The 24,022-nt window shown below is 47.5% G+C and overlaps 2 protein-coding genes across 12 annotated transcripts in view; one reads left to right on the forward strand and one right to left on the reverse strand.

Moving 5' to 3' along the window:
* The first annotated feature begins 85 nt into the window (after window positions 1–85).
* Large2 (LARGE xylosyl- and glucuronyltransferase 2) lies at window positions 86–6,107 on the forward strand. Of its 2 annotated transcripts, XM_051184146.1 has the most exons (14): window positions 86–267; window positions 344–441; window positions 748–830; window positions 1,095–1,218; window positions 1,395–1,566; window positions 1,689–1,793; window positions 3,269–3,381; window positions 3,457–3,582; window positions 3,659–3,814; window positions 3,938–4,098; window positions 4,505–4,783; window positions 5,067–5,216; window positions 5,321–5,516; window positions 5,636–6,107. In XM_051184146.1, the coding sequence occupies exons 1-14, from the start codon at window positions 168–170 to the stop codon at window positions 5,843–5,845; spliced, it is 2,073 nt and encodes a 690-aa protein (XP_051040103.1). In that variant the 5' UTR covers window positions 86–167; the 3' UTR covers window positions 5,846–6,107. The 2 variants fall into 2 exon arrangements, with proteins under 2 accessions (XP_051040103.1, XP_051040104.1); XM_051184147.1 differs by lacking the exon at window positions 1,689–1,793.
* A 3,193-nt stretch (window positions 6,108–9,300) lies between these two features.
* Window positions 9,301–24,022, reverse strand: part of Phf21a (PHD finger protein 21A) — a 169,373-nt gene continuing 154,651 nt past the window's right edge. For 6 of the 10 annotated variants that reach the window (XM_051184141.1, XM_051184140.1, XM_051184139.1 and 3 more), the window contains exons 12-19: window positions 23,079–23,130; window positions 22,302–22,381; window positions 21,442–21,502; window positions 18,929–19,092; window positions 13,880–14,035; window positions 12,125–12,200; window positions 11,704–11,807; window positions 9,301–10,885 (exon numbers count right to left, since the gene is read on the reverse strand). In XM_051184141.1, coding sequence (XP_051040098.1) covers window positions 10,631–10,885; window positions 11,704–11,807; window positions 12,125–12,200; window positions 13,880–14,035; window positions 18,929–19,092; window positions 21,442–21,502; window positions 22,302–22,381; window positions 23,079–23,130 — 948 coding nt within the window. In that variant the 3' untranslated portion in view covers window positions 9,301–10,630. Of the gene's footprint in view, window positions 10,886–11,703; window positions 11,808–12,124; window positions 12,201–13,879; window positions 14,036–18,928; window positions 19,093–19,164; window positions 19,188–21,441; window positions 21,503–22,301; window positions 22,382–23,078; window positions 23,131–24,022 lie in introns of all 10 variants that reach the window. The other 4 variants (XM_051184142.1, XM_051184145.1, XM_051184144.1 and 1 more) reach the window with 1 other exon arrangement.

Raw genomic sequence — 24,022 nt, forward strand, 5'->3', positions numbered from 1 at the left:
TTCCCGGAGCCACTGAGCAGGTGAGGCAGGCAGCTGTGTCCCGGCAAGGAGAGCAGCCTTCGGGTCCCCCGGCCCAGAGCTGACCCTCCTGTTGTCCTTGGCCAGCAGGGTCCATGATGGAGCCCGCTGCCCGGGGTCGCGCCCCGCCCTGAGTTCCTCAGACAGCCATGCTGCCCCGAGGGCGCTCCCGGGCACTGGGGGCCGCCACGCTGCTGTTGCTGCTGCTGCTGGTGGTTGGCTTTTTCCTGTTCGGCCGGGACCCTGAGTGTGAGAGCCGTGAGCTAGGCCGGAGAGGTGGGGACCCAGTGTGCCCTCTGCCTGCTCACGCCACGTGTCCTTTCAGACGGACTACCGGCAGCTGCCACCTTCGATGGAGACCTCTACGGGAGCCGCAACCGCTCCGCCTCCGGCCTGCAACCTCTATTGCCACCCAAGTGCGAGGTAGGTGCGCAAGGCCCTTGGCAGCTGCCACCCCCAGGGTTCCTGGCCCCAGCCCAGCCATCTGGGCATGTGTGAGAATCACAGTACCTGACATATGGTCACCTAGTTGAGACACCTGAGGACGCTTAGAGCGCAGGCCCCCTTCATTTCCAGTTTCTCCACTTGTGAAATTCAGGTGTTGCCTCTAGGCAATCCTTTCCCCAGCTGGTGGGGGCCAAGCTGGGGGCTCCACTGTTCTAGACCAGGCTAGCTAGGCGGGCCAGTAGGATTTCGTGGCTGCTGCTGACTTAGGTGTTCTCTCCTCAGCTGTTGCATGTGGCCATCGTGTGTGCAGGATACAACTCCAGCCGAGAGGTCGTCACCCTCGTGAAGTCCTTGCTCTTCTACAGGTACAGACAGACCTCCTGGATGAGGGTCAGGAACCCACCCACAACGAAGCAATCAGCACCACTGTTTTGAGTTTGTTTGCTCATCTGTGCTGAGGAAACTGAAGTCCCTTCTTATGAAGGGAGTTGTGTGTGTGTGTGTGGGGGGGGGGGGGGAAATCGGACCATCCCCAAGAGCTCCTTGTAGGAGACAGGGCCTCCTCCTCCAGGATAGAATCCTCTATTGTTCTGTACAGCCATGCCATGCTAACTCTTTCCACCCAAAAGGAAAAATCCTCTGCATCTCCACCTGGTAACCGATGCTGTAGCCAGAAACATCCTGGAGACGCTCTTCCGAACATGGATGGTGCCAGCTGTAGTGATCAGATTCTATGACGCTGAAGAGCTCAAGGCAGGAGTCACCGCATACACACACCCCACTCCTGCCCAGCTAGGCCTGTCCTCTACCCCAGAGGAGAAGCGAGATCCTGTCATACCGTACCTCCTGGAGCCCTAATCTTTCACGTTTTGGGGGACCATGGCTTCGTTCCACTGTGCCACTTGGTATATTCTCCCCTGTCTCCATAGCCCCTGATCTCCTGGATCCCCAACAAGCACTACTCTGGCCTATATGGGCTAATGAAGCTAGTACTTCCCAGCATCCTGCCTCTCAGCCTGGCCCGAGTCATTGTCCTGGATACGGATGTCACCTTCTCCTCTGATATTGCTGAGCTATGGGCACTCTTTGCTCACTTTTCTGGTGAGACACCTGCAACCTTCCCTATCCTGCCCCTCCCCAGCTTACCCAGTCCCTCCCAAGCCCCTCCACTTTAGTCTGGAGCCCACATCCCCAGGCAGCTCCCTCCTGCCCTCCCCTCCCAGACAAGCAGGTGGTCGGTCTCGTGGAGAACCAGAGTGACTGGTACCTGGGAAACCTCTGGAAGAACCATAGGCCCTGGCCTGCCTTGGGCAGGGGATTTAACACAGGTGGGGACAGTGGGGAGGGAGGAAGGAGAGGGAGGGGTGCGGGGCCTCAATGGTGGGATGGACACCGAATGCTAGGAAGCCCCAAGAAGAACTCTGTCGGTGCTATGGAAGGGGCACTGGACAAAGAGAACGCTCGTTTGTACCAAATGGCTATGGCCAACCCATTGTTTCCTTCAAGACTGTTTTCTCATCCACATCGTGGGAAGAGTTAAGATAGTCCTGCCAATGCCAACTATGAAAAGATGGCTGGGAAGGGTTCTTCTCCTTCCCTCTACCCAAGGGAATGATGGATGATTATGTATGAACCCTCAGAAAATACAGTCTTTTGTTAACAATTTGGACACATTTTGAGAGATTTGCCATTAGGCAGTTTCATTGCCATACAAACGCCAGAGGGTGTATTTACACACACCTAGATAGAGTAGTCTACTCTTCTCTAGGCTGTGGTATGGTCTGGGAACAACAGACGTTTTAATGAACTGAGTGCTTACTGACAGATGGGGAACTGTAATACAATGGCAAGTATTTGTGTAGTTGAAAATGGAAAAATATGAGGTTGTAGGTTGGTTGCTTTGGTAAGGATTCATGTAACCCAGTCTGGCTTTGAAATCATTATGTACCTGAGGATGACCTTGAACTCCTAGTTCTCCTGCCTTTACCTCCCTGGTGCTGGGATTGCAGATATGTACTACCTGGTTTCCTTGGTGTATATCATACTGGGGTTTTAAGTCAGGGATTTATGCATGATAGACAAGGATTCCAATTGAGCTACACACCCAGCCACAGGTGGTGACTTTTTAAATATGTATAATCATGCGCCATCCGTAGTATATGCTTTATGTTGTTGACCGAAGCTCCTGTACCAGTTAACACTTTGTAGCCTTGTGTGCCTGTTTTTATTTCATATAATTATGTACCACCATAGTGTACGTTTTAAATTGTTGATCAAAGCACCATTAGGTGACACACAACTGACTGTATCAATTAACACCTTGCAGCCTGGTGTGGTGTTGCCTATTGGGCTGAGGCAGGAAGATTGCAAGTGTGAGGCCAGCCTGAGAAGCTTAGTGAGACCCTATTTGAAAATAATAATTGTTTTTGAAGATTTGTTTTATGTGTATGAAAGTTTTGTCTGCATGTATGTGTGTGCACTGTATGCATGCCTGGTACCAATGGAGTTCAGAAGAGGGTGTCGAATCCTCTGAAACAGGAGTTATAGGGTTGTGAGTCATCATGTGAGTTCTGGCATTGAATCTGGATCCTCTGCAAGAGCAACAAGTATTCTTAAACATAGCTCCATCTAGTCAGTTCCTCAAAATAAGATTTAAAAAGGGGTTGGGGGTTTAGTTAGTGGTAGAGATTGTCTTGGATGTATAAGGGTTTGGGCTTTCCCCAGTACTGGAAAACAGACATTTCAAAAGATTCGGGATCTGGATGTCCTTGGTGGGCATGGCAACCTTTCTCCCCATTGGCAGGTGTGATCCTACTGTGGCTGGACAGGCTCCGGAAAACTGGCTGGGAACAGATGTGGAAGCTAATAGCCAAACGGGAGCTCCTTACTCAGACGGCCACGTCTCTGGCTGATCAGGTCTGGAGGAGTCTTTGTGGGAGCAGAACTGAGGGGCAGGCTGGGGGCTGAGATGTGATGTCTGTCACTGCCTAGGATGTTTTCAATGCTGTCATCAAGGAGCATCCTGAGCTGGTGCATCCCCTGCCCTGTGTCTGGAATGTGCAGCTGTCGGACCACACACTGGCTGAGCGCTGCTACTTGGAAGCAGCTGACCTCAAGGTGAGTAGAGACTGCAGGATGGGGGACTGTTGCCCCTCCATGTTCTAAATCTCTGCTGACACCTCCCGGAGCCCAGGTGATACACTGGAACTCGCCAAAGAAGCTTCGAGTGAAGAACAAGCATGCAGAATTCTTCCGAAACCTGCACTTGACCTTCCTGGGATATGATGGGAAACTGCTGCGGAGAGAGCTCTTTGGATGCCCCAACCAGCTCCCTCCTGGGGCTGAGCAGGTGAGAGTGGCCATGTTACCTTGCCTCTGGGAGCCCTTGCCCCTCTGTACTCAGGTGGGCTTTGGCTGGAGGGCACATTGTCCTGGGCCAGACCCGTTCTTTCTTTCCTTTTATCCTGCTCAGTTGCAACAGGCTCTGGCACAGCTGGATGAGGAAGAACCCTGCTTTGAATTCCGGCAACAGCAGCTCAGTGTGCATCGTGTGCATATCACCTTCCTCCCCCACCAGCCACCGCCTCCCCGGCCTCATGATGTCACCTTGGTGGCCCAGCTCTCTATGGACCGGTGAGGATGTGGAGGGCAGCCCCAGGTAGCATGGCATAGGCTGAGATGGGATTTGAGAGAACTATTTTATTTGGTAGCCTGATGGTGTGGTAGTGAGCTGCTGGTCCCTGGAAGAGTCCCTGAAGTTGGAGACCTTGGATATGATGGAAAAAGCTTGGGCGTTGGAAGTATTTCTGATGCCTAGAACTGCCTCTGGGGTGCTGGGAGGCCATGAATAAGCCTCAGCATCTCAGGCTTTAGTTTGCTGAGCCGTCAAATGTGAATGTAAGGATTAAGAGGCCAGCTCTCTGTGATTGTAAGGTGCTTAGTCTAGGGAGGGGACTCTGCAGCAGCTAACTCTGGGGAGGATTCCTGGGTTTCTGTGCACGAGGGGCCCAAGCAGGGCTGATCACCCACCTCACCCCAGGCTGCAGATGCTGGAAGCCCTGTGCAGGCACTGGCTGGGCCCCATGAGCCTGGCCTTGTACCTGACAGATGCAGAGGCTCAGCAGTTCCTGCATTTTGTGGAAACTTCACCAGTTCTCTCTGCGAGGAAGGATGTAGCTTACCACATAGTATACCAGGAGGGTCTCCTCTATCCAGTCAACCAGCTCCGCAATGTGGCCTTGGCCCAGGCTCTCACGCCCTACGTCTTTCTCAGTGACATTGACTTCTTACCTGCCTACTCCCTCTACGACTACCTCAGGTAGGCCTGGAGGGTAGGAGAGGGGCAGTGTCAGGGTATCTTGGGAACCCTAGGTTGCTGTGTTTCTGCCTTTCTGGGGCTCAATGGCTTCTGCAAAATGGGGCTTATCTTAGGCCTTTTCTTTGAGCCACCATTGAGTCAGGGAAGCAATGCCTTACTTCAAACAACAGTTTGAAGTATGGCAAGGCTATCTGAAACAGCAGGTTTGACTACCTGTGGCTTAGCAGGGATGAGACCTGTGTGTGGGCTGAGTGTTCCTTCCCACATGCCCATCCCTCCCCAGGGCCTCTATCGAGCAGCTGGAGCTGGGCAGTCAGCGGAAGGCTGCTTTGGTGGTACCTGCATTTGAGACCCTGCACTACCGCTTCAGCTTCCCTAACTCCAAGGCAGAGCTGTTGACCTTACTAGATGCAGGCTCCCTCTACACTTTTAGGTAAGAGACTATATTCTGCTGTTATCATGCTGCCTCCCACACCCCCCCCCCCCCATCCCAGCTCACAAACTCCTAGCCTGCTCCCACCTGATCCTGTTCCGCAGGTACCATGAGTGGCCACAGGGTCATGCACCGACAGACTATGCCCACTGGCGGGAGGCCAAGGCACCGTACCAGGTGCAATGGGCAGCTGACTACGAGCCCTATGTGGTGGTGCCCCGGGACTGTCCCCGCTATGATCCTCGCTTTGTGGGCTTTGGCTGGAACAAGGTGGCCCATATCATAGAGCTGGATGCTCAGGTGAGGAGGGTACCTTGTTACCCTGGCTGTGACCTGCCTGTTCCTGATGGGCCATGGCACAAGCTTGCATTTCGGTCCTCACTTGCTCCTCCCGTGAATTCCTGTCCTCATTCTCACAGGATTATGAACTCCTGGTGCTACCCGAGGCCTTCTCCATCCACTTGCCCCATGCGCCAAGTCTGGACATTTCCCGCTTCCGCTCCAACCCCACCTATCGCAACTGTCTCCAGACCCTGAAGGAAGAGTTTCACCAGGACTTATCGCGGCGCTATGGGGCTGCAGCCCTGAAATACCTCACTGCCCTGCAGCAGTCCCAAAGCCGGGCCTGAGCTTACCAAGCTGCCCTGGCCATGGCTCACATACACTCCCTGCAGACACTGGAGAACCCTGGTGGGTGCCCACCCTCACTGCTATTTAAATTATTTAAGGTTTTTGTCAGAGGGGCTGGGGTGGAGCATCTGTGGGGGTTCCTGTTTCTTTCCTCTGTCGCTGTTCCACTGTTGGGGTCCAACTCTTCTCTGCCCCAGCTGGTTTGGGGCCAGTTTCCCCAATCCCCTTTCAAAATAAAAGAGTTTAAATTGGGGTTTTTCATTTTATGTGTGAGTGTTTTGCCTGTATGTATGTATGCATGTATGTATGTGTGTGCAAGAGGCTTTAGATCCCCTGGAGCTGGAGTTAAGGTTGTTGTGAGCCACCATGTAAGTGCTGGGAACCAAACCCCTGAGCCATTTCTCTCATCCCACAGCAAAGTTTTAAAAATCACCTTTTGTACCCTGGCTGGGGGATCAAGGGCTCTTTAGGGTCTGAGGGCATCAGTGGGCAGTGGGAGCAGGTTCCAGCTGGAATTCTAGAAGAGTCTGAACCCTCAAGGGTCACACATTAGAGACGGAGTCTCTAACCCACACTTTCCCACCCTAGTCCCAAACTCAAAACCAAGAGGCTGAGAGGCTTTATTTGGCTTTATTTAGTAAAATGTTAAAATAAATAAATACAAATTGATCGGCTGCTCTGTACCCCCCACCCCCTCAAAACAAAAACCAAACAAACAAAACAGAAAGTTTGAAGCACAAAACTCCAAATACAAATTTCTACTAAGACTGAAATCACAAAGGGCATGGACACAGACAGGACTGGGTCTGGCTGGCTCTGTCTCGGAGCTCCATGACTTCTGGTCTGCTTAGCCCACCCACCTGACTGCAACTCAGCCTGGGCTAAGAGTGAGGATGCTGGAGAGGGGTGCAGGGGCCAAGGCTGCCATGTGGGACTGCTAAAGGGTGCCACCCTGGCTCGCAGGACTCTTACTTCCTCGGTGAGGGCCAGCAGACTCTTCCCAGGGGTCACCTATCTCCTTGGGGAGGAGCCGGCAGGAGCACAGGCTGAAGGCAGAATGAGGGGGTGGGACAAGGTCCACAGTCATTTACACAGAGCAAAGTAGCCTGATTTCAACAGAAGCCATGGGCTCTGAAGAACCCAGTGCCCAGAAAAGGGCCACTGGTCCCTCTGACGCCTGCCCCTGGGAGGAATGTCCTCAGGAGCTCAGCCCTTTAGTTAGGTAAGATCCACATCCTGGAAGGGCCTAACGGGAAGAGACCACTTGAAAGGTATGAGCTGGGGGGCTGGTGGTGAGAGTCAAGAAGACTCCAATAACCCCAAGAGGAAAGCTTCAGAGAGATGGCGGAGAGGCAGCTGCACATGCAGACAGCTGGAGACCCTGGGTCAGTGCTGGGCGCACACGCACCCTTAACACTGCCTGTTGGGCTTCAGACAGGAAGCAGCAGCAGGAGAGGTGGCCCTAGAAGAAGCCAATCACTAAGATGAGGGCCAGCGGGCCAGCTGGATGCTGCCTGGTGGTGGTCACTGGCTCTAGAGACAGTCCCCACACAGGTAAAGCCATCCAGGGACTGCCCCTAGTGGAGTCCTCCCTGACAGGTGCCAACAGCAGGCAGCCAAGGAAGGAAGAGACTGGGAAAGGTGAGAGGATGGTGCCAACCTCACTGCCTTTACAGCCTGCACCTGCCAGCCTGATCTGGGGACAGGGGAGCTCCCAGTCCAAGGCTCTCCAAAGCAACTGCCAAGCCAGTGGGCCTCACCCCGTGGCTGTAAGAGCAATGCACTGAGGGTAGGGGAAGGGAAGATGAAGGGAGGGAGGCAGGTCAGGTAGAACAGCATGTGTGTCCCAGGTGGTCACAGGTATTCACAGGTCTAAGGGGACAAGGAGCTTTGTTCTGACAGAGTGAAGGGCATGTAGATTGAGAGGGGCAGGGCCTGCATTGGAGGTCTGGAGCAGAGCTACATTTTTCACTTCATTTCAGTAGACTCAGGCAGCTCATTTCCAAATATCAGAAGTGCTGCTCAACTCCTGCATGGTCACTAGCAAGCAGCTCTTCTGGGGCAAAGACCTGTAGTGATTGATGGCTTCTCAACCTCTTTCCACCACAGGTAAGCACTGTGTGCCAAGTCCTAGCCTATGAGCCCAGACAAGTCCAACACAAGATTGGGAGGTTGGGGGAGCCAAGACAGGGCATCAGCCTGCTGCTGGTCTCTGATCCTCTGCCAAAGATTCCTCCAACTAGTCCAGGCATCTCCAAAGCTCACTAACTAGACTTAGCACCTTAGTCTCTGAATAAGAAAAGAGGGCTCTTTTCTGTTCCCCCTCAGTCAACCTTAAGCCAGGGGCCTGACGCTGAGGCCTGTATGGCCAAACTACATCCCCTTTTCTCAAACGCTGGGGAGAGGAATGGATGGCTGGTGTGGACGGGCCTTGCTCACTCTCAGAAGCACCCCTTGTCAGGATCCAGGACCTAAACGGGCAAGAGGAAGCAAAGGGGTCTTTCTTGCTATTCCTAGACTTGGGGGTCTGTCTGGTGGGCTCCAAAGATTCTGCCTGTGGACCTCAGGGCTAGACCTAGGCCTCTGTCCCTTCACTCAAGGGCATGTAATGTACAAAGGTTTCCAGTAGGCGCATGCATCTCATAGTTACTTTCCCCACGGTATTGCAGTGGGGATGACTAGAGAGCCTTTCAGAACTCCAGTTTTCCAAAAAGAAAAGGCCAAAGGCCACAATAGGCCAGACAAGGCAAGCATAGTGATTCTAGCTCAGAGACACCCAGGAAGCATGTGGGTGGGTGGAATGGGAGTGAATTCTGACCCTGGTGCCAAGAGGCAGAGGACAGCTGGAGCTTCAGAACTCTGTCTTCAACACAAGATGGACTTGAAGGCCACCTGGGCTCCAAGAGACATAGGAGCCTTCAAGGGACCTCTCCTTAGTTCTGCTCCAGCCAGCCTGCACCCCACCCCCACCCCACAGGCAGCAAGGAGCCTCACTGGTCAGTCCCCCGAGGCGCCCCCGAGGCATACGGAATGCTGGTGGCTGAAAGACTGAGAGCAGCACCAAAGGAAGGTCTTAGGTGGGCACCCGCCTGCACTCTAGCAAGGTCTGAGACCGTGGGGAGGCCCTCACACCGTGCACACTCCATTTTGGCTTCAAACACAGGAGATGCGATCCCTGTATCAAAAAAGACAGCACAGTCTGAGGAGGGAGGAGGCAGGAGGACCTGCTACTCTGAAGACTGGCCCACCAGCCCAGAGACACACACACAGCAAAATGTCATCGTGGTCAGCAGGTTCTGTGCTAAAAAATTATAACTACACGGCATTTTCTCCAGTTCTGACACCTTTTTAATATAAATCACTGTTTTTTTTTTTTTTTAGGAAACAAATAGCACTTTTGTAATTTTTTTTACAATGTTTCTTACCTTGATCTTAATTTAAGTAACACTAGGAAGACCTCAATATCTTTTATTTTCTTTTTTAATTAAAAAAAGAAAGTTGCTGTTGTTTTCCCCAGGTACAAAGATTTTTTTTTTTTTTGCCCTTGCATTAAAAACAATAAAACAAAACAAAACAACAACAACAAAAAAACACCAGAAAGGAAAACCAAACCAAACAAACCAAACGGTGCCTGAACGATGACACAGGACGCACAAAGACTCACTGACCTCACCGACACTGTGACACTACTCTACCATGCAAGGTCTCGCTACCCTTAAAGGACCGTCAGCCTGAAAACAGCTTTCTATTCCTCATTTTAGTTCTTGTTACAAAAACAAAAACAAAAAAAGGTAAAATAAACCATGAAAAAAAAAAAACTTGGTTTAAACAAAACAAGAACAGAAACAAAAAGTAAGGTTGAAGAAGAGAAAAGGGTTGTCTCCATTCACACACACCTGGTTGTGCCACACACCTGGGTCACGCTGCCCTGCTAAGAACCTTCTCTTCTTATAAATATAGAAAAAGGATGGAGCTTGTTTTCAAGTAAAACCTCTGACCCTCCTTTCTCCCTCCTGGACCACACACACCTTCCCTTCTCTGCCTCAGCAAGGCCTGGGGACCACCTGGGGCTGTGCACTATACCAAGCAGAGGGAAGGAAGGGGTGCTGGAGGTTGAGGGAGAGAGCGGAGCTGGAGAGGGCACCTGGGCTCTCTGGCACTAGGGCCCCTCCAGAAACATTAAATACTGCTTATGTCATATACTTTCCCACCCTTGCTCCCCCCTAGCCTTCCCTGGCCCTCCTCTGGGCACTGGGTTAGTTAAACCTCTATTTCCTTTTTTTTCTCTCTTTTTTTTTCTTTTTTGTTTTTTTGGTTTTATGGTAGTGAAGTTTAGGAACAGGAAAGCCCACACACTCTTTGGACTTGTCTTTTCTACCTAAACAAACGGCTCCCAGTAAGGATCTGAAACCTGCTCTCCTCCCTCCGCCCGTCCCTGCTCCCCACCCAACAAAACAAAAACAAACCCACCGTGGCTGTGGAGGCTGCTGCAGGCACACACTGGTGTATAATAGAGAGAGTAAATATATTATTTCACTTGGCATGGTGCTGGCAAAGAACCTCCAGCTGGCACTATTTCATGTAACATGGTCCAATCTTTGCATGTACACACAGAATCAGAATAAGAAGAATCAATTGGCAAACTCGGGTGCCACCTGGCACAAGCATCTTCTCTCTCTCTGGAACCAAAGAACCAAAAGAATTCTGTACTTTCCAGAAGAAATCCGGCTTTGTTTTTCTAGAGTCTCCTCGCCGCTGGGACTGGCATCTCCTTGAGGGCTCTGTTATTTAGTCTCTTCCCCCTGGTGACAGTTCACTGTGCAGCTCTGCGAGGAGGGGGAGGGGGCGGGTGTGGAGGCGGTGTTGGTAGAGGGGGTGCAGTCTGGGCCATTGGAGAGGGCCCCCACAGTGGCCTCAGAGTCTACAGGTTTGGAGAGGTCGATGCCATGGATGAGGCGGATGAGCTGTTTCACCTTGTCCAGGGAGCTGCGCATCTCCTTCTGCCGTGCCAGGATGGTATTCTTCATCTCCATACATTTCTGTAACAAACCACAAGGATGGGCACTTAGCCTCCTGGGCCCAGTGGCCTCAGAGAAAAATGCCCCCATAAACCAGTTCCTGTGTGCTGGTGTGCACCCTACAACTTGTGCTGTTCTGTCTGGTATGGGCAGACACTACCAAAGGAGGAAGACATAAAAGGCTGGGGGTCAGTGGGTAGTATGAAAGCTAACTCTAGTGGACACTAGCACTTAATGGTGATGCTATGATGTTAAATTCACCACAAAAGCTGCCCTGAAGCTTGTTTCTGCCATGTTCAGAGGTGATTAAAAAGCCAGTGTGAGAATCAGGGAATTGACCTGAGGGTCTGTGGAGGATCATTTACTCACTCACAATTTAGAGGTAGGGCCTGGGTAGGCCAGTAATGTTTAGGAGACCTGAGACCCAAGGCCAAAAGACTCTAGTAAGTGAACCAGGCTCTCTAGGTTGGTTACCAGCTGGCAGCCCTTCCCTTAGTTGAGTAAATGAGGGCTCTAAAGGAGTCACTCAGGGGGGCCCAGTCTGCCTAAGGTCAGGAGAGGCGCTCTCGGCTGTTCCCTGGCATTCAGGGATGCACAGGCACTGGGTGTGCTACAATAGTACATACAGCTGCTGCTCCATCTCTTCCCAGAGACTGAAAAACCCTTACACACAGCGGCCACAAGGACTCTCAGAGCTTGGGCGAAGCATCACGTGTCACAAGTACACGGCCCCTGAGCACCGCACACTAACTCAGGAGGCAGACCTCAGCTGCCCGAGGTGAGCCATCCATCCACAGGAAGGTTAGACATTGCAGAGCTGAGGAAGGAAAGTGGCTTACACTTATGGAACTGCTGAGCTCTTTCACCTTCTGCTCCAGCTGTTCTCGCTCCTGCTTTAAATCTGAACTCCACTTAAGTAGCTTCTGCTTCTCCTCTTCTTTTGCTGGGGAGAAAGTAAGTTTTAAACCATCAATTCTTTGAAAAACTTACCTGGTTCGGGATGTTCACCAGACACCGCCCTGAAAGTACCTCCAGTCACACAGCCAGGACACAGAGCCTGACCACCAGGACTTTCCCTTCTTCCAGGGGTGCTTGCCTTGGTGGCTTGGGCCAGGCTTTACATGGGTAAGGTAGCACACTTCCCAGTTTGTGTCTCAAAAGGTGGTTCCTACACTTTGAACTTCATTCAATAAAGCATTTTTACTTTTCTTTGGAACATCGCCTTCTAGTGGCTTGTTCTTCTGAAAGGGCAGACCTTACCTGCTTTGTAGGCAATATAGGAATGAACAATGGCTAAAGTTCCAGGCCATGGAATTGCTTCTTCCTTCTTCAGCATCTGGAAAGAATTTAGAATTCTCCCTTGAGAACCAAGGTGACAGCAAACACCAGTGTCTGTGCTGTAGACAAGATCCAGGGAGGCTTGTGGAAGCATCACTCAAAGTCGTGGACTACAGGAAGAGGTAGAGACTTGGGAGCATCTCTTATCTTCACAAAAGCCACTTGAGGGGCTGGAGAGATGGCTCAGTGGTTTAGAGCACTGGCACTTCTTCTGGACATACCAGGTTCAAATCCTAGCACCCTCATGGCAGCTCATAACTGTCTGTGACTCCAGTCCCAGGATATCTGACACCCTGTTTTAGCCTCTAAGATTATAGAGCACCAGGCATGTTACATGGTACACAGATATACAAGCAGATAAAACACAGATATACATTTAAAAAAAACACACATAAAAAATATAAAAAAAGACCCAGGAAACCAGGCAGTGGTGGCCCACACCCAGCGATGGGGAGGCCGAGATAGGTGGGTCTGTGAGTTTGAGGCCAGCCTTGTCTACATAAAGAGATCCAGGACAGCCAGGGCTGCACAGTGAGATCCTGTCTCAAACAGAGGCAAAAATAAAAACATTTAACCAAGCAAGCAAAAGCCATAAAACTCCAACCTCTCTCTGTAGCTAGAACCATCAGCACAACAATGGCGGTCCCCTCAGGCAATCCTGTCTTTCCTTTGACATGGGCTGCCCGTTTCAAATTTAGTTTTGCTATGTCTCTCAAAAACACCTCTAAGGAGGTTAAATATAGTTCTAAGTCGTGAAGTATAATCTAGCCCCTGTGTAGGCAACTGTCAGGAAGGTCACAGGAGAGCAGAGCAGGTGAAGGGTACCCTGACCACACAGGTGGTGATGGGATGAGGACTGAGACAGGTGTGGCCATAACCTGGAGGCCTAGCACTCAGGAAGCCAAGGCAGGAGGTCCCAAGTTCAATGCCAGCCTGGGCAACAGAGAGCTAGCTATCTTGCCTCAATACACTATGGACTTAAGATGCAGCTCGATAGTAGAAAGCTTAGGTAGCATTCTGGTCCCAGTGTTACAAAAGAACAAAATAAATAAATAAATAAAAATTTTTAAAGGAAAATTTAAAAACACCACCTCAAATCAGGTTTTATCTATTTGTTTTAGTATTTTTGATACAGTATCTCACTTTGTAGCCATGGCTTGACTGGAACTCATTAAACACATGAGGCTGGCCCCAAACTCAGAGATCTACCAGTCTCAGCTTCCTGATTGTTGGGACTTCAGGTGTGCAAATCCAGACCAGGCCCAGAATGAGTTTTCAAGGATCTTAATTTATTTTTTGCTTTTGCTTTGTTTTATTTTTGTGGTAGTCTCACTTTCTAACTCAGGCTGGCCTTGAATTTATTAAGCTCTTGGCTCAGCCCTTCAAGTGCTGAGATTATAGGCACATGCCACCTTGTGGGGCTGAGGGTCTGTACTTCAAAAGGAAGATAAACCATTTCTCATAGAAGGTGGTGACTCATGTGTCAGGAAGCCTGTGAGGTAACAAAGGCAATGCTGGGTGTCTGCATGCTCTGCCATGAATCAAGAGGATGGGGTCTACAGAACAACCATCAAGAGAGAGACAGAAGCCTGTTCCCCAGAATGGGAAAGAAAGGAATTTACATGGCATTGTCTTCCTCTTCCTTGGTCCCTCATCCATGTGGCCCACCCCGAGTACCTGGTCCTGACATCGAGGGCAGATCCACATGCCCTTGGGAATTGTTTTCAGAGGCGGGTCTAAGCAGTCCAGATGATACACACGAGAACATGTGTCACACATCAGTAACTGGCCACTCTTTCTGCAAACACTGCAAAAATCCTCATGGATATCACCCTATGAGATGGGGAGGAAAGGTAAGGAAAACAAAAGTGTTAGCTTGTAGACAGTGATTGCACACATGTTTTCAACAGTGAGCTACCGGCCCAGAGATGGCCCTACAACACGGCAGGGTTAAGAAACCAGGAGTTGCCAATATCACAAACCTACTCCTGCTCCACAAAGCTCAGTTGCTGGGGTGGCAACTTAACTTGAAATTTAAACATTAAGGACTTTCTTTAAACTTGCAAATTTAAATTAGAGTTTACAGCAAAGATCTTCCATTGCCTGGGCCAAAATCAATAGCTTAGGTAACAGGTTGGCATGTCCAATGCCAAGAATCTAACTGAAAGGTCAGAGGTTATCAGGCACTGAGATCCACTAACCATCGTGTTTTATACTATGATAGGAGCAGCGCTTACCATCCATAATTTGGGGGAGTTTAAGAAGAATTTGGAAGCAAAGGCACAAAATAAACTGAACTTCTTGCTTACTTAGGGAAAACATAGTGATACGCTCAAAAGTGAAAAGTCTAAGCCAGGAGCAGAGAACTTATAAAAGCTTCTAACACAGAGATCTGAAGAAGTCACAGTAGCAGCTAACAATGCTCTATAGAATAGCATTTGGCATTTGCTGCTCAACAGACCATCTATCTAATGGGAGACTTTATTCTTCCCCATAAAATACTTCACTAGATGAAAAAAACTAAAACAAAGAACAAGCAGCACCAGTCTACCCTACCACCCCTCTTTGTGACAGTTCCAGTGCGCAGGGGCTTCTGCAGCCCCTCAGAACAGAATGCAACATTAGAGGAAAGGACACAAGGAAAATAAAATCAAGAGATTTTAAAGAGGTGTATTTCAACAAGTTGATGTGCAACCTGTTGTCTGGATGAGAATCAACACATGGATTAGGATGGCAGGGAAGGGAAAACCGAGCGGACAAGCTGAAGGACATTCAACAAGGCAATGCTAGCACACTGCTTTAAGATGTACGGGGTACTCTGCTAGAAAGCAGTAAGAGAGAAAGTAATGCCCAGTCCCTGTTCTACCACCATACTACCAAGGGAATGCATTTTTCCAGTCATATAGTTTCTGCAGGAAACTCCTCGTGTGTGTGTGTGTGTGTGTGTGTGTGTGTGTGTGTGTGTGTATGTGTGTGTGCGCGCATGCATAGGCACATGCACATGTATGTCTCCAGCCCCATCTTTTAAATTTCATATTTACATATAGCAGTAGTATTTACTGTTTGAGTGTTCAGGTTTCTTTCTTTTTTATAATTTATTTTATGTGTGTTTTGCCTGCATGTATGTCTTTGTGAAGTTGTTGAATCCCCTGGAATCGGAATTTCAGACAGTTGTGAGATGCCACGTGGGTGCTGGGAAATGAACCCAGGTCCTCTGGAAGAGTGGCTATCTCTCCAGACCAAATGTTAGGATTTCTATGTGCTGAAAATCATTGAGGAACTATGAGTTAATTATAGAATCACTGAAAGCTATAGCAACTGTACACTGAAACAAAACAAAAAGACTCAAGGACACAAGTAAGCATTAAATAGCCATCATATCACAAGGGATGTTATATCTGGGAAATCCCTTATCTAGTCCTGAGAAAGAGGGTGGGAATGGTACCTGATGCATTAGTATTATTTTGTAAACAATTTTGGTTTATACAGCTCTGAAGAGTGCAGTGACTCCAGACCATATTCTGAGAGCTGCTCTAGCCTAACAGTATAAATATAAAGTTCCAAGAATGTCAGAATAAATAGAAAATACAGAGACAGTTCGTTCATCCATCAAGGTCAGTCCTTGCCTAGAGAGTGGAGATCACAAGGCTCAACTCTGGTGACAGGCCATAAGCAAACAGTAAGCTGAATTGTGCCTGACCATGACATTGCTAGGAACACGCTGTCTTTATCAACTCCAGCTTTACTGTGTGCTAAAAATTTATAATTAGTCAACATATCTTCCATTCCCATAAAAATGACAGCAGCAACAAGGTACATCCTGAGGATTAGTGTCTGGCTGGGTCTTGTATTACCAAGTCCTTCTAGATGGTTATTGATCCCCAGGAAATGCTTGGCTCTGAACTGTTATTGTTTAATTAATGTTGAGGCTTATGCTACCCAGCAGCAAACACACAGAATCCTGTGTGTTGATTTTAATCACAGCTGCTGTTGAGATACTGTAAAAGTAGAAGTCAATTATCTTAAAAAAAAAAAAAAAATATCCCACTGGGTTTGACTTAGGAAATTCTGAACATTTTTAGTGATTTCAGAAAGCATTATTTTGCCCTTTAGATTTCTGCAAATAAATATGTTTGCATTTTAAGATGAAGCTGGCAAAAGCTTTTAGTTGTGACTTGACCAGAGCGGATCCTTTAGGTCTAATCTGTAAAAGAAAAGCATAAACTCAACCAAAGAACCCAGACTAAGGCAACCGGGTGTAAGAAACTCACAGGCAAAGGCTCAAAGTCACCTCCCCCAATACTGTCACTGATGTATAGAGAGTCAGTGAGCTGTTCGTTTCTTTGACCACATTTGGATTGGGGGAAACTGGATCAGTCTTCAGTGCCAGCAAACATGATTTCTGATAGGTACTTCTGGTGCATGTTAGCGTGACAGTTAGAAAACTTGCATCAGTTTCCAGGGCCAAATGATAGGAAGGATGGATGGTTCCAAGTCTTTAGAACCAGGATGAGTCTATAGCATCAGCTATAGCAAGAACAGGACTGCTGGGAACAGAATTCTCCTATGACCCCAGTTCTCCAAAGATAATACTTTGTTCACTGCCTCTGGAGTTCTAACTCAAGGCTTCAGTTAAAGGAGTATGTCATTAGTAAGTCATGAGAACCTTCAATATCAAGGAAGATTTCACCACACAAGATGGTTAACAAGCTCTGCAATTTCTAAGGGATGAGGACATGAACCTAGAAATTCTTGCTTTGCTGCTTCAGGATTGTTCCTCTTGACATCTTCAGTAAATGGTAGGTAGGCTTATGGTTGTTGAGGCCATGAACTTTATATTTATCCTTGATACTCCTCTTTTTCTTATTACTCAATTTAATCCACCCAAATCTTCAAAATACAAACAAAAAATGGCCACCTTTCTCCATCTCTACATTTGCCACACCATCAGCAATAGCCTGGATCATAACAGTAGCCTCCTTATTGGCTTCCCTGCTTTATTCCATCCTTCCCAAGGCCCCTCTCTCCACAATGCTGCTTTTAAAATTCAGCTGGTTCTATAAGCATCAGGAAGCATCCAAGGAAGGAGAAATCTTTGGTTAACACACAGACTCAAAGCTATCTCCAAGCAATGGAAATTATCTTAAGAGATGGCAATTAATGCTACCACAAACAGGCTGATGCCACAGGCCTCCTGCTGCATACACTGAGAAGGACCTGTCATCCTTGATTCTAGGTGCCTTTAAAAACGTATGCTTCAGTCTATTCTGAACACAATTTAGTGGGGGCAAATGTCACAATCTAGTGGAGCAACTGTTCCATTGAAAAAAGATACCACCACCAGGAAAGACACAGATTGGCTAAGAAGGGCCATCTTTGAGACAGCTTAGTGGATAAATGCACTTGCCACCAAGCCTGATGTTCAGAGTTCAATTCTAGGGACCCACAAAATGGAAGGAGAGAACTGATTTCCAAGAGCTGTCCTCTGACCCCCCACACATTTGCCATGGCATGGGTATATACACAAAGACACAGATACACATACTCTAAATGAATAAATTGCAATTAAAAAAAAAAAAAGATGGCCTAAGAAACTATTTCCAAATAAAGGAGAGTAAAGAGATCCAACCAGGATAATAAATGCCAAGAGAGAGTGATCTTGGACAAACACAATTACTAGAAAAACCAGAATATGAACAGCTACATGTTAAATTCTCATAATTCCATAACTGCATGGTGGCTACACAACAGAATACTGTTATTCTTAGAAGTGGAAATTTTTAATTGGCTCAAGAAAAAGTGTGTACACACACACGTGGGTGCAAATATGTAAACGAAGACAAAAGTATAGCGAGTTAACTGATGAATCAGAGCAAATGGTGACACTGTCCACTACACCACTGCTGCTACAGTTACCTTTCCATTTGTAAAGGGAGAATGACATCATTCCCCTGGTGACCCTCTACTGTACTTAGAATAAAAATCACAGAATCTTGTATGAGCAGTCCTGTTACCTCTCTGGTCACACCTCCTGTACATAACTGAGGTTTCTTCTCCCTCTCCATGGAGGATGCCTTAGCCTTCCTGGCACTGCACTTTGTACCTTACTGTTCCCTTTCTCCTCCTGGTGCTCATCTCTGCCTGGTGGGTTACATGTTTGTTCCCTTGTTTCCTATTTCTTCCTACAGCACACAAGCCTGAGTGCTTGCATTTTGCTTGGTTTGTTCCTTGTATCCAGAACCTCGTGAGCAGTACTTGCTCAGCAGAACAGTGTTCAGTGAGGATCTGCTGAGTGAACTTGATGCACTGTAAGTGCTGGAACCTGCTTCTGGCCAGCTCCACCAAATAGAAAATGTGCACCTAACATAACAGCAGGGCTGCTAGACGCAGCTGCTCTGCTCATGCTGTATCTCCAGCACACCAATGATAGAGACCTCTCAACCATATAAGTCCATGTTCCCACCCTCCTCTGAGAGCTCATTCACAGCTGATCAAATCTAGACTCTGAAACCCTGGGTTCCCTGGATTTAAGTGAACATGACTCACAAGGACAAGAAATAGCTCAGACCCCAAAATAAAGCTGCCTGGAATGGTAAACAGGTATTCTGCAGGGTCAACTGTTATTCCAGGGTTAGCGAGGATGGGTCAATCTGGTGAGGAGACAATATAGGACAATGTTTTCCCATGTGAGCTCTCAGAGAGAGTGCACGTCCCCAGGTTACTTACGTCTGTGGAGGTGGGGCTGGGCAGGGACACAGGCTGCACAGGTGCAGGGAAAGTGAATGTGGTCTCTGTCTTTTCATTTTCAGGGGAGTCGGGATGACTGGATGGGGGGGATGTTGGGGTAAGGGCTCCAAACCCCAGCACCGCATTGTATTTTGGAGGACGACCTATATACCAAGAGAAGGGAACAAAAGGGGAAAAGGGGGAGGGAAAGACAGGGGGAAAATGATCTTACATACCTTTGGCCAGTGTTCCTCATTGGCTAGCATGGAAAGGAAGTGAGGTGGCAGACAGAAGGTTAATACACAGGCCAGAGGAAGGAAAAGAAGCAAAGACTGTAATGCCATTAGAAACAACTACATGAATTCTAAAAGAAGGGAGAAGAAGGGAGCGTTAAAAGAGTGGTAAAAGGTGCTGGAGTTTGTAAGAGGACCCCATCTCAGCAGCTCATGATCATTCCTGGACTATCAACAATCTGAGGTTTCTAATAGGAGGACCCAGGTGTCATGAACATGAAGGAAAGGAGCCTGAAGTCAGAACAGAGTTTATCTTTCATGAGTTTTGTGCATTAGTCACTAAGGCTTTTCTGCAGCCATTACTCCTAATGACCCTCTGTTTTCATGAGTGGATTTATTCAGATTTCTGATTTTCTGTGTCTATCTTGTCAACAGTTTTGACCTTTTACTTCTGGTAAGGGTGGAGGAAGGCAATGTGAGGGGGCAGAATCCCAGGCAATTGTCCTGTCCCTCTGCTGTCAGAGCCACTGGGAGGGATTTCTAGGAAAAGCTGGAGTGTAAGAATAGCAATGAATTCACAGGTTCCCAGCCTTGGGTAACCTTTGTGTATCCTTGGGTATTACACCACAAACAGGCATGGACTGCAAGTTTAAGGACAGGACTCTGGGCATTTTGCAAAAGGTCCAGTCTGAAGCAATCTACAAGTAGTCTAAAAAGGCAGAGTCCAGGGTCACAGGAAGTCACTCTTACCACACACCTAAATTAAGGTCTATGTCTCCTGAGAACTGAGTGACAGCCTCTAAGCTGTCAGTGATCATGAGTTCAAACCAATACATTAAAGTTAGGAACAGCTAGTGAAGTCTGATTTGCCCATAAGCACTGGTGAAGGCTTTCACACCAGTCAGTTTATGTTGGGGTCATGCACAGGTGTTATGACAACCAGGTGCCACACTAGCATTGCCTGTGTTGTCAGAAAGAGCCTGTGTTGCAAAGATAGATTTGTCTAGTTTTTTTCTTAAGAACCTAGTGCTGGGAGGAAGAAAACTGATAATAAATCCTCTTTGCTTATACATACAAGGCATGTCCAAAGCATGTCTAAAGCCAATGCTGCCTTTAGCTTCTGATCTTTCTGGTTTATTTAACCTGTTCTCTAAGCAGATACTATGTCCTACCAGGCCAATTAATTGAGGCCATTGGCTGGGGCTTTCTTATATGAGAATTGTGTGGTCCCTAAAAAATAGCTGAACACAAAAACCAAAAAATAACTTAAGACAATGGCCCAGGAGCCAGTACAAAGTAATAACTGGAGGTTTTCCATCTAGATGGGTTGGTTATTTGCAGGGCAGGAGTGACAAAAGATCGCTCATGTCAGTGAGGCTGACTGTCTCAGGAATATGATAGTGCATTGGTAGCTCTGCCTTAGGCAGACAAAGGTCAGGGTGACCTCCAAAGTCTCCAATGGTTCTGAGAGTCTGTGTGCATGCACGAAGATCAGTATGCTAGTCACTCACTCAACAGCCTTTCCAGCCTGCAACTGCAACTCAGGGACACATTACCACATGGAGAAAGGGATCTTGGGATGTATTACTGACATCAGAGGGTGATTTCAGTACCTTGTTTATGAGTCAAAGCCTGAGCTATGAAGACCTATTTAGACCTGCATGATGAGAGTAGCTGCTGTTTTGGTCTGCCTAGAGTAAGGTCTAGAAGATGGGAATAGCATGTTAGCACTGTTTGTGCTGAGGAGCCTGCTTTCACAGCATCCTTTTCTTCCTTAGCTGGAGAGGCTCAAGATAAAAGATTCTAAGTTCTCTTCCTGGAAAATCTACAGATCACAGAAATTCAGTCTTGTTCTACCCTCACTGGAAACAGGACAACTGAAACACTATTAAAAACACCTTGGTAACAGCAGTCCTCAGGTGTTTAATGATGCTAAACACTTCCTTTCACACAGTTCTCTGTTCACTGAGCTATTCATGGATGGCCTAGTATGCTTGGGGCAGAAATGCTGCATTAAGCCATTCTCCTGAGCCAGCTTAGCCAGGACCCAGAAAGTCAATTTTTAACCTTGTGTTCAGAACACTAAGAAGGCTCTCTTTTCCTCCATGTTCTCAGAAAACAAACAAACCAAAAAAAAAAAAAAAAAAAAAAAAAAAAATCTATTTTCAAGGGATAGAGGAGTTAGGTTCTAGGACAATGGAAAAGAGGGAGTGAGGAGAAAAAGAACACAACATGGAAAGCAGAGGCAGAAGCATGACAGAGTCGTTAAAAGGGACTCACCTCTCTTCCGCGTCCCAGGATGCATTGTGCTGTTAAGGTAAGTGACTGCACTCTTCTTACGCTTTGGAGATTTAAGAAGGAAAAGTGACTATTGAATAGCATGGTTATCATGAACACTGCAAACATGCCAATCACATGCTAACAAGTCTGTGCCAATCATCCCAAGGTCTCAGCACTAATATGTTTTATTTTATTTTACTTTTGGTTTTTCGAGACAGGGTTTCTCTGTGTAGCTTTTGGAGCCTGTCCTGGTACTCACTCTGTAGACCAGGCTGGCCTCAAACTCACAGAGATCCACCTGCCTCTGCCTTCCCAGTGCTGGGATTAAAGGCATGTACCAACACCGCCCGACAATAATGTGTTTTATTTTATGTACTTGGCTCTGAGAGAATACTCCAAAGGGGCCTGCCTGTACTCCATGACAGTGTGGTCAAATCAGGATGAACTAAAATTGTAAGGTAGGATTGTATCTACTCAAACTTAGCACAACAAGATCTTTTTTTTTTTTTTTTAAATTATTTATTAATTATATATACAGTGTTCTGTCTGCATGTATCCCTACAGGCCAGATAGTTGTGAGCCACCATGTGGTTGCTAGGAATTGAACTCAGGACCTCTGGAAGAGCAGGCAGTGCTCTTAACCTCTGAGCCATCTCTCCAGCACAGCACAACAAGATCTTAAGAGGTAAGTAGAGATGGATGATACTGTGGAGTTAGGAGCAGAGAGAAACAAGGCCATCACTTCACAGAGCTGAAGAGGCTGAGTACATACAGTCCTACTGCTCTTAGGCTTTCAGCAGGAGGGACTAACAACAAATGAAGCCGGGGCAGGAGGAAGGGCCAGTGCTGGCCCGGCGTACCTCTGGCTCAAAGACGGCTCCACTGTACACCGGGTTGGCTGTTGTTCTTCTCTTTCGCTCCTGCCTTTTGCTTTGGATTTCTGGAAAAGAGAAAGACTTTGTGAGAAGATGGGAACAAAGAAGCTAAGGAACAGAAGTTCACTATTTAATGTACTGGGTTTCCTGCAACCAGTAAGGAACAGGGCCAAGGCTTTGTTTCATTAAGGCCTCAACAGAGGCAGGCACACTACTGGTGCCTCTCAGCGGGAAAAGCTATGCTGTCCTTCAGTGCAATGCCTTGTGAATGAGAGCGCTGGTGTGGATCACACTTGCAATCAGCCATTCTCATTTATTTTTAGACTGATGTGCACACAAGGTATACAGGAGCTGTATACCTTTTGATTGGTGAATCAAAATTCACCACCCCTAACTAAACAACGAGGGGTTGTGGAGTCTTGTAAGTAATTGTTCTTAGGATTTTGATGTCCAGACACTGGAAAACAGAGACAAGTACTTGTCAAAGGAGCACTTGCTACTCTGTTGTGAGACAAAGACACTGCATGAGTCACCTTCATTCAGGAAGCTGGGAAGTTCCCAGGACAGGAGTGTGACTGATACTAGGAAGAAGAGGGCCTGGACACTGCAAGGACAGGAGGCAATTTTTTCTCTAAAGGAAATCTAGTCCACACTGGTTGAATTATACTCTATTTGTGTTCTAACTTTCTATTCTAGCAATTCAAACATTAATTTTAGGAACAAAGCTAGGAGAAATAACATGCTGAGAATATTTTGTCTTACCTTCTAGATGGTCATGTGTTACCAACCCTAGAGACACCATGAAGGCAAGTTTCTGTGCCAGAGAAACAAAAGAATATTGTTCAGTCTGGGATCTCGCAAAGACAATCATAGGCTTCCCAGTCAGAGAGCAGGAAAACTGCCCTGCCAGAGGTGGCAGCCACATGAAGAGCCACCACAGAAGCGTGCTGTTTTGACAAGGGCTGGCATTTTGCAAAGTCACACATCAGCATCTGGACTGAATGGAGTTTGAACTGTTTGCTCAGAGAATGTTCTTACAGAGCATCCCTAGTGGAGGAGCTCGCAGAGGGACTATAAGAGACCCCATGGTGCCACTCTTCACTGGGACACTGCTTCCTTACTTTCACTCCCATTCCAAACAGCACAAATAACAGCTGATGTTTTTGGGGACACCGGTAGGTGGTTCTGCCTAGTACTACAATTTTCAGTTAGACATGAAACCTAAATATCACGGGGCAGTTTCCCTCCAACTGTATCCCTGAGATAAAAATTCAAGATCTTTAAACTGGAAAGCACAATGGACCAATTGCTATATTTTGCTTTGGTTGGATGTGATCTGAAAAGTACGTCTTCATTGTCTAAAGACCCTAAGTACGGAGAAGGAAATATTCTTTGATGAATAAAAACACCATCAACTATTAGGTAACATGGTCTCATAGTCACTAACAATATATCTGGTCTCTCTCACACACACACACCTCTACCTCTATAAGAGTAATTTTAGAAGGTTCTGTTCAACTGGAAGGAAACATCTATCTTACACATGATGACACTTGCAGTGGGTCACTAACATGAGATATCTATCCTTCCTTTTTACAAAGCAATTATGCTGTTTGAGCATGATGGTGAATGCCAGCACTAGGAAGACCGGGGCAAGTGGATTCTGCAAATGTAAGGTCAACCTGGGCTACACAGTCAGTTCCAAT

Source organism: Phodopus roborovskii, unplaced genomic scaffold (genome assembly GCF_943737965.1).
Source record: "Phodopus roborovskii unplaced genomic scaffold, PHOROB, whole genome shotgun sequence".
NCBI classification, from domain to species: Eukaryota; Metazoa; Chordata; class Mammalia; order Rodentia; family Cricetidae; genus Phodopus; species Phodopus roborovskii.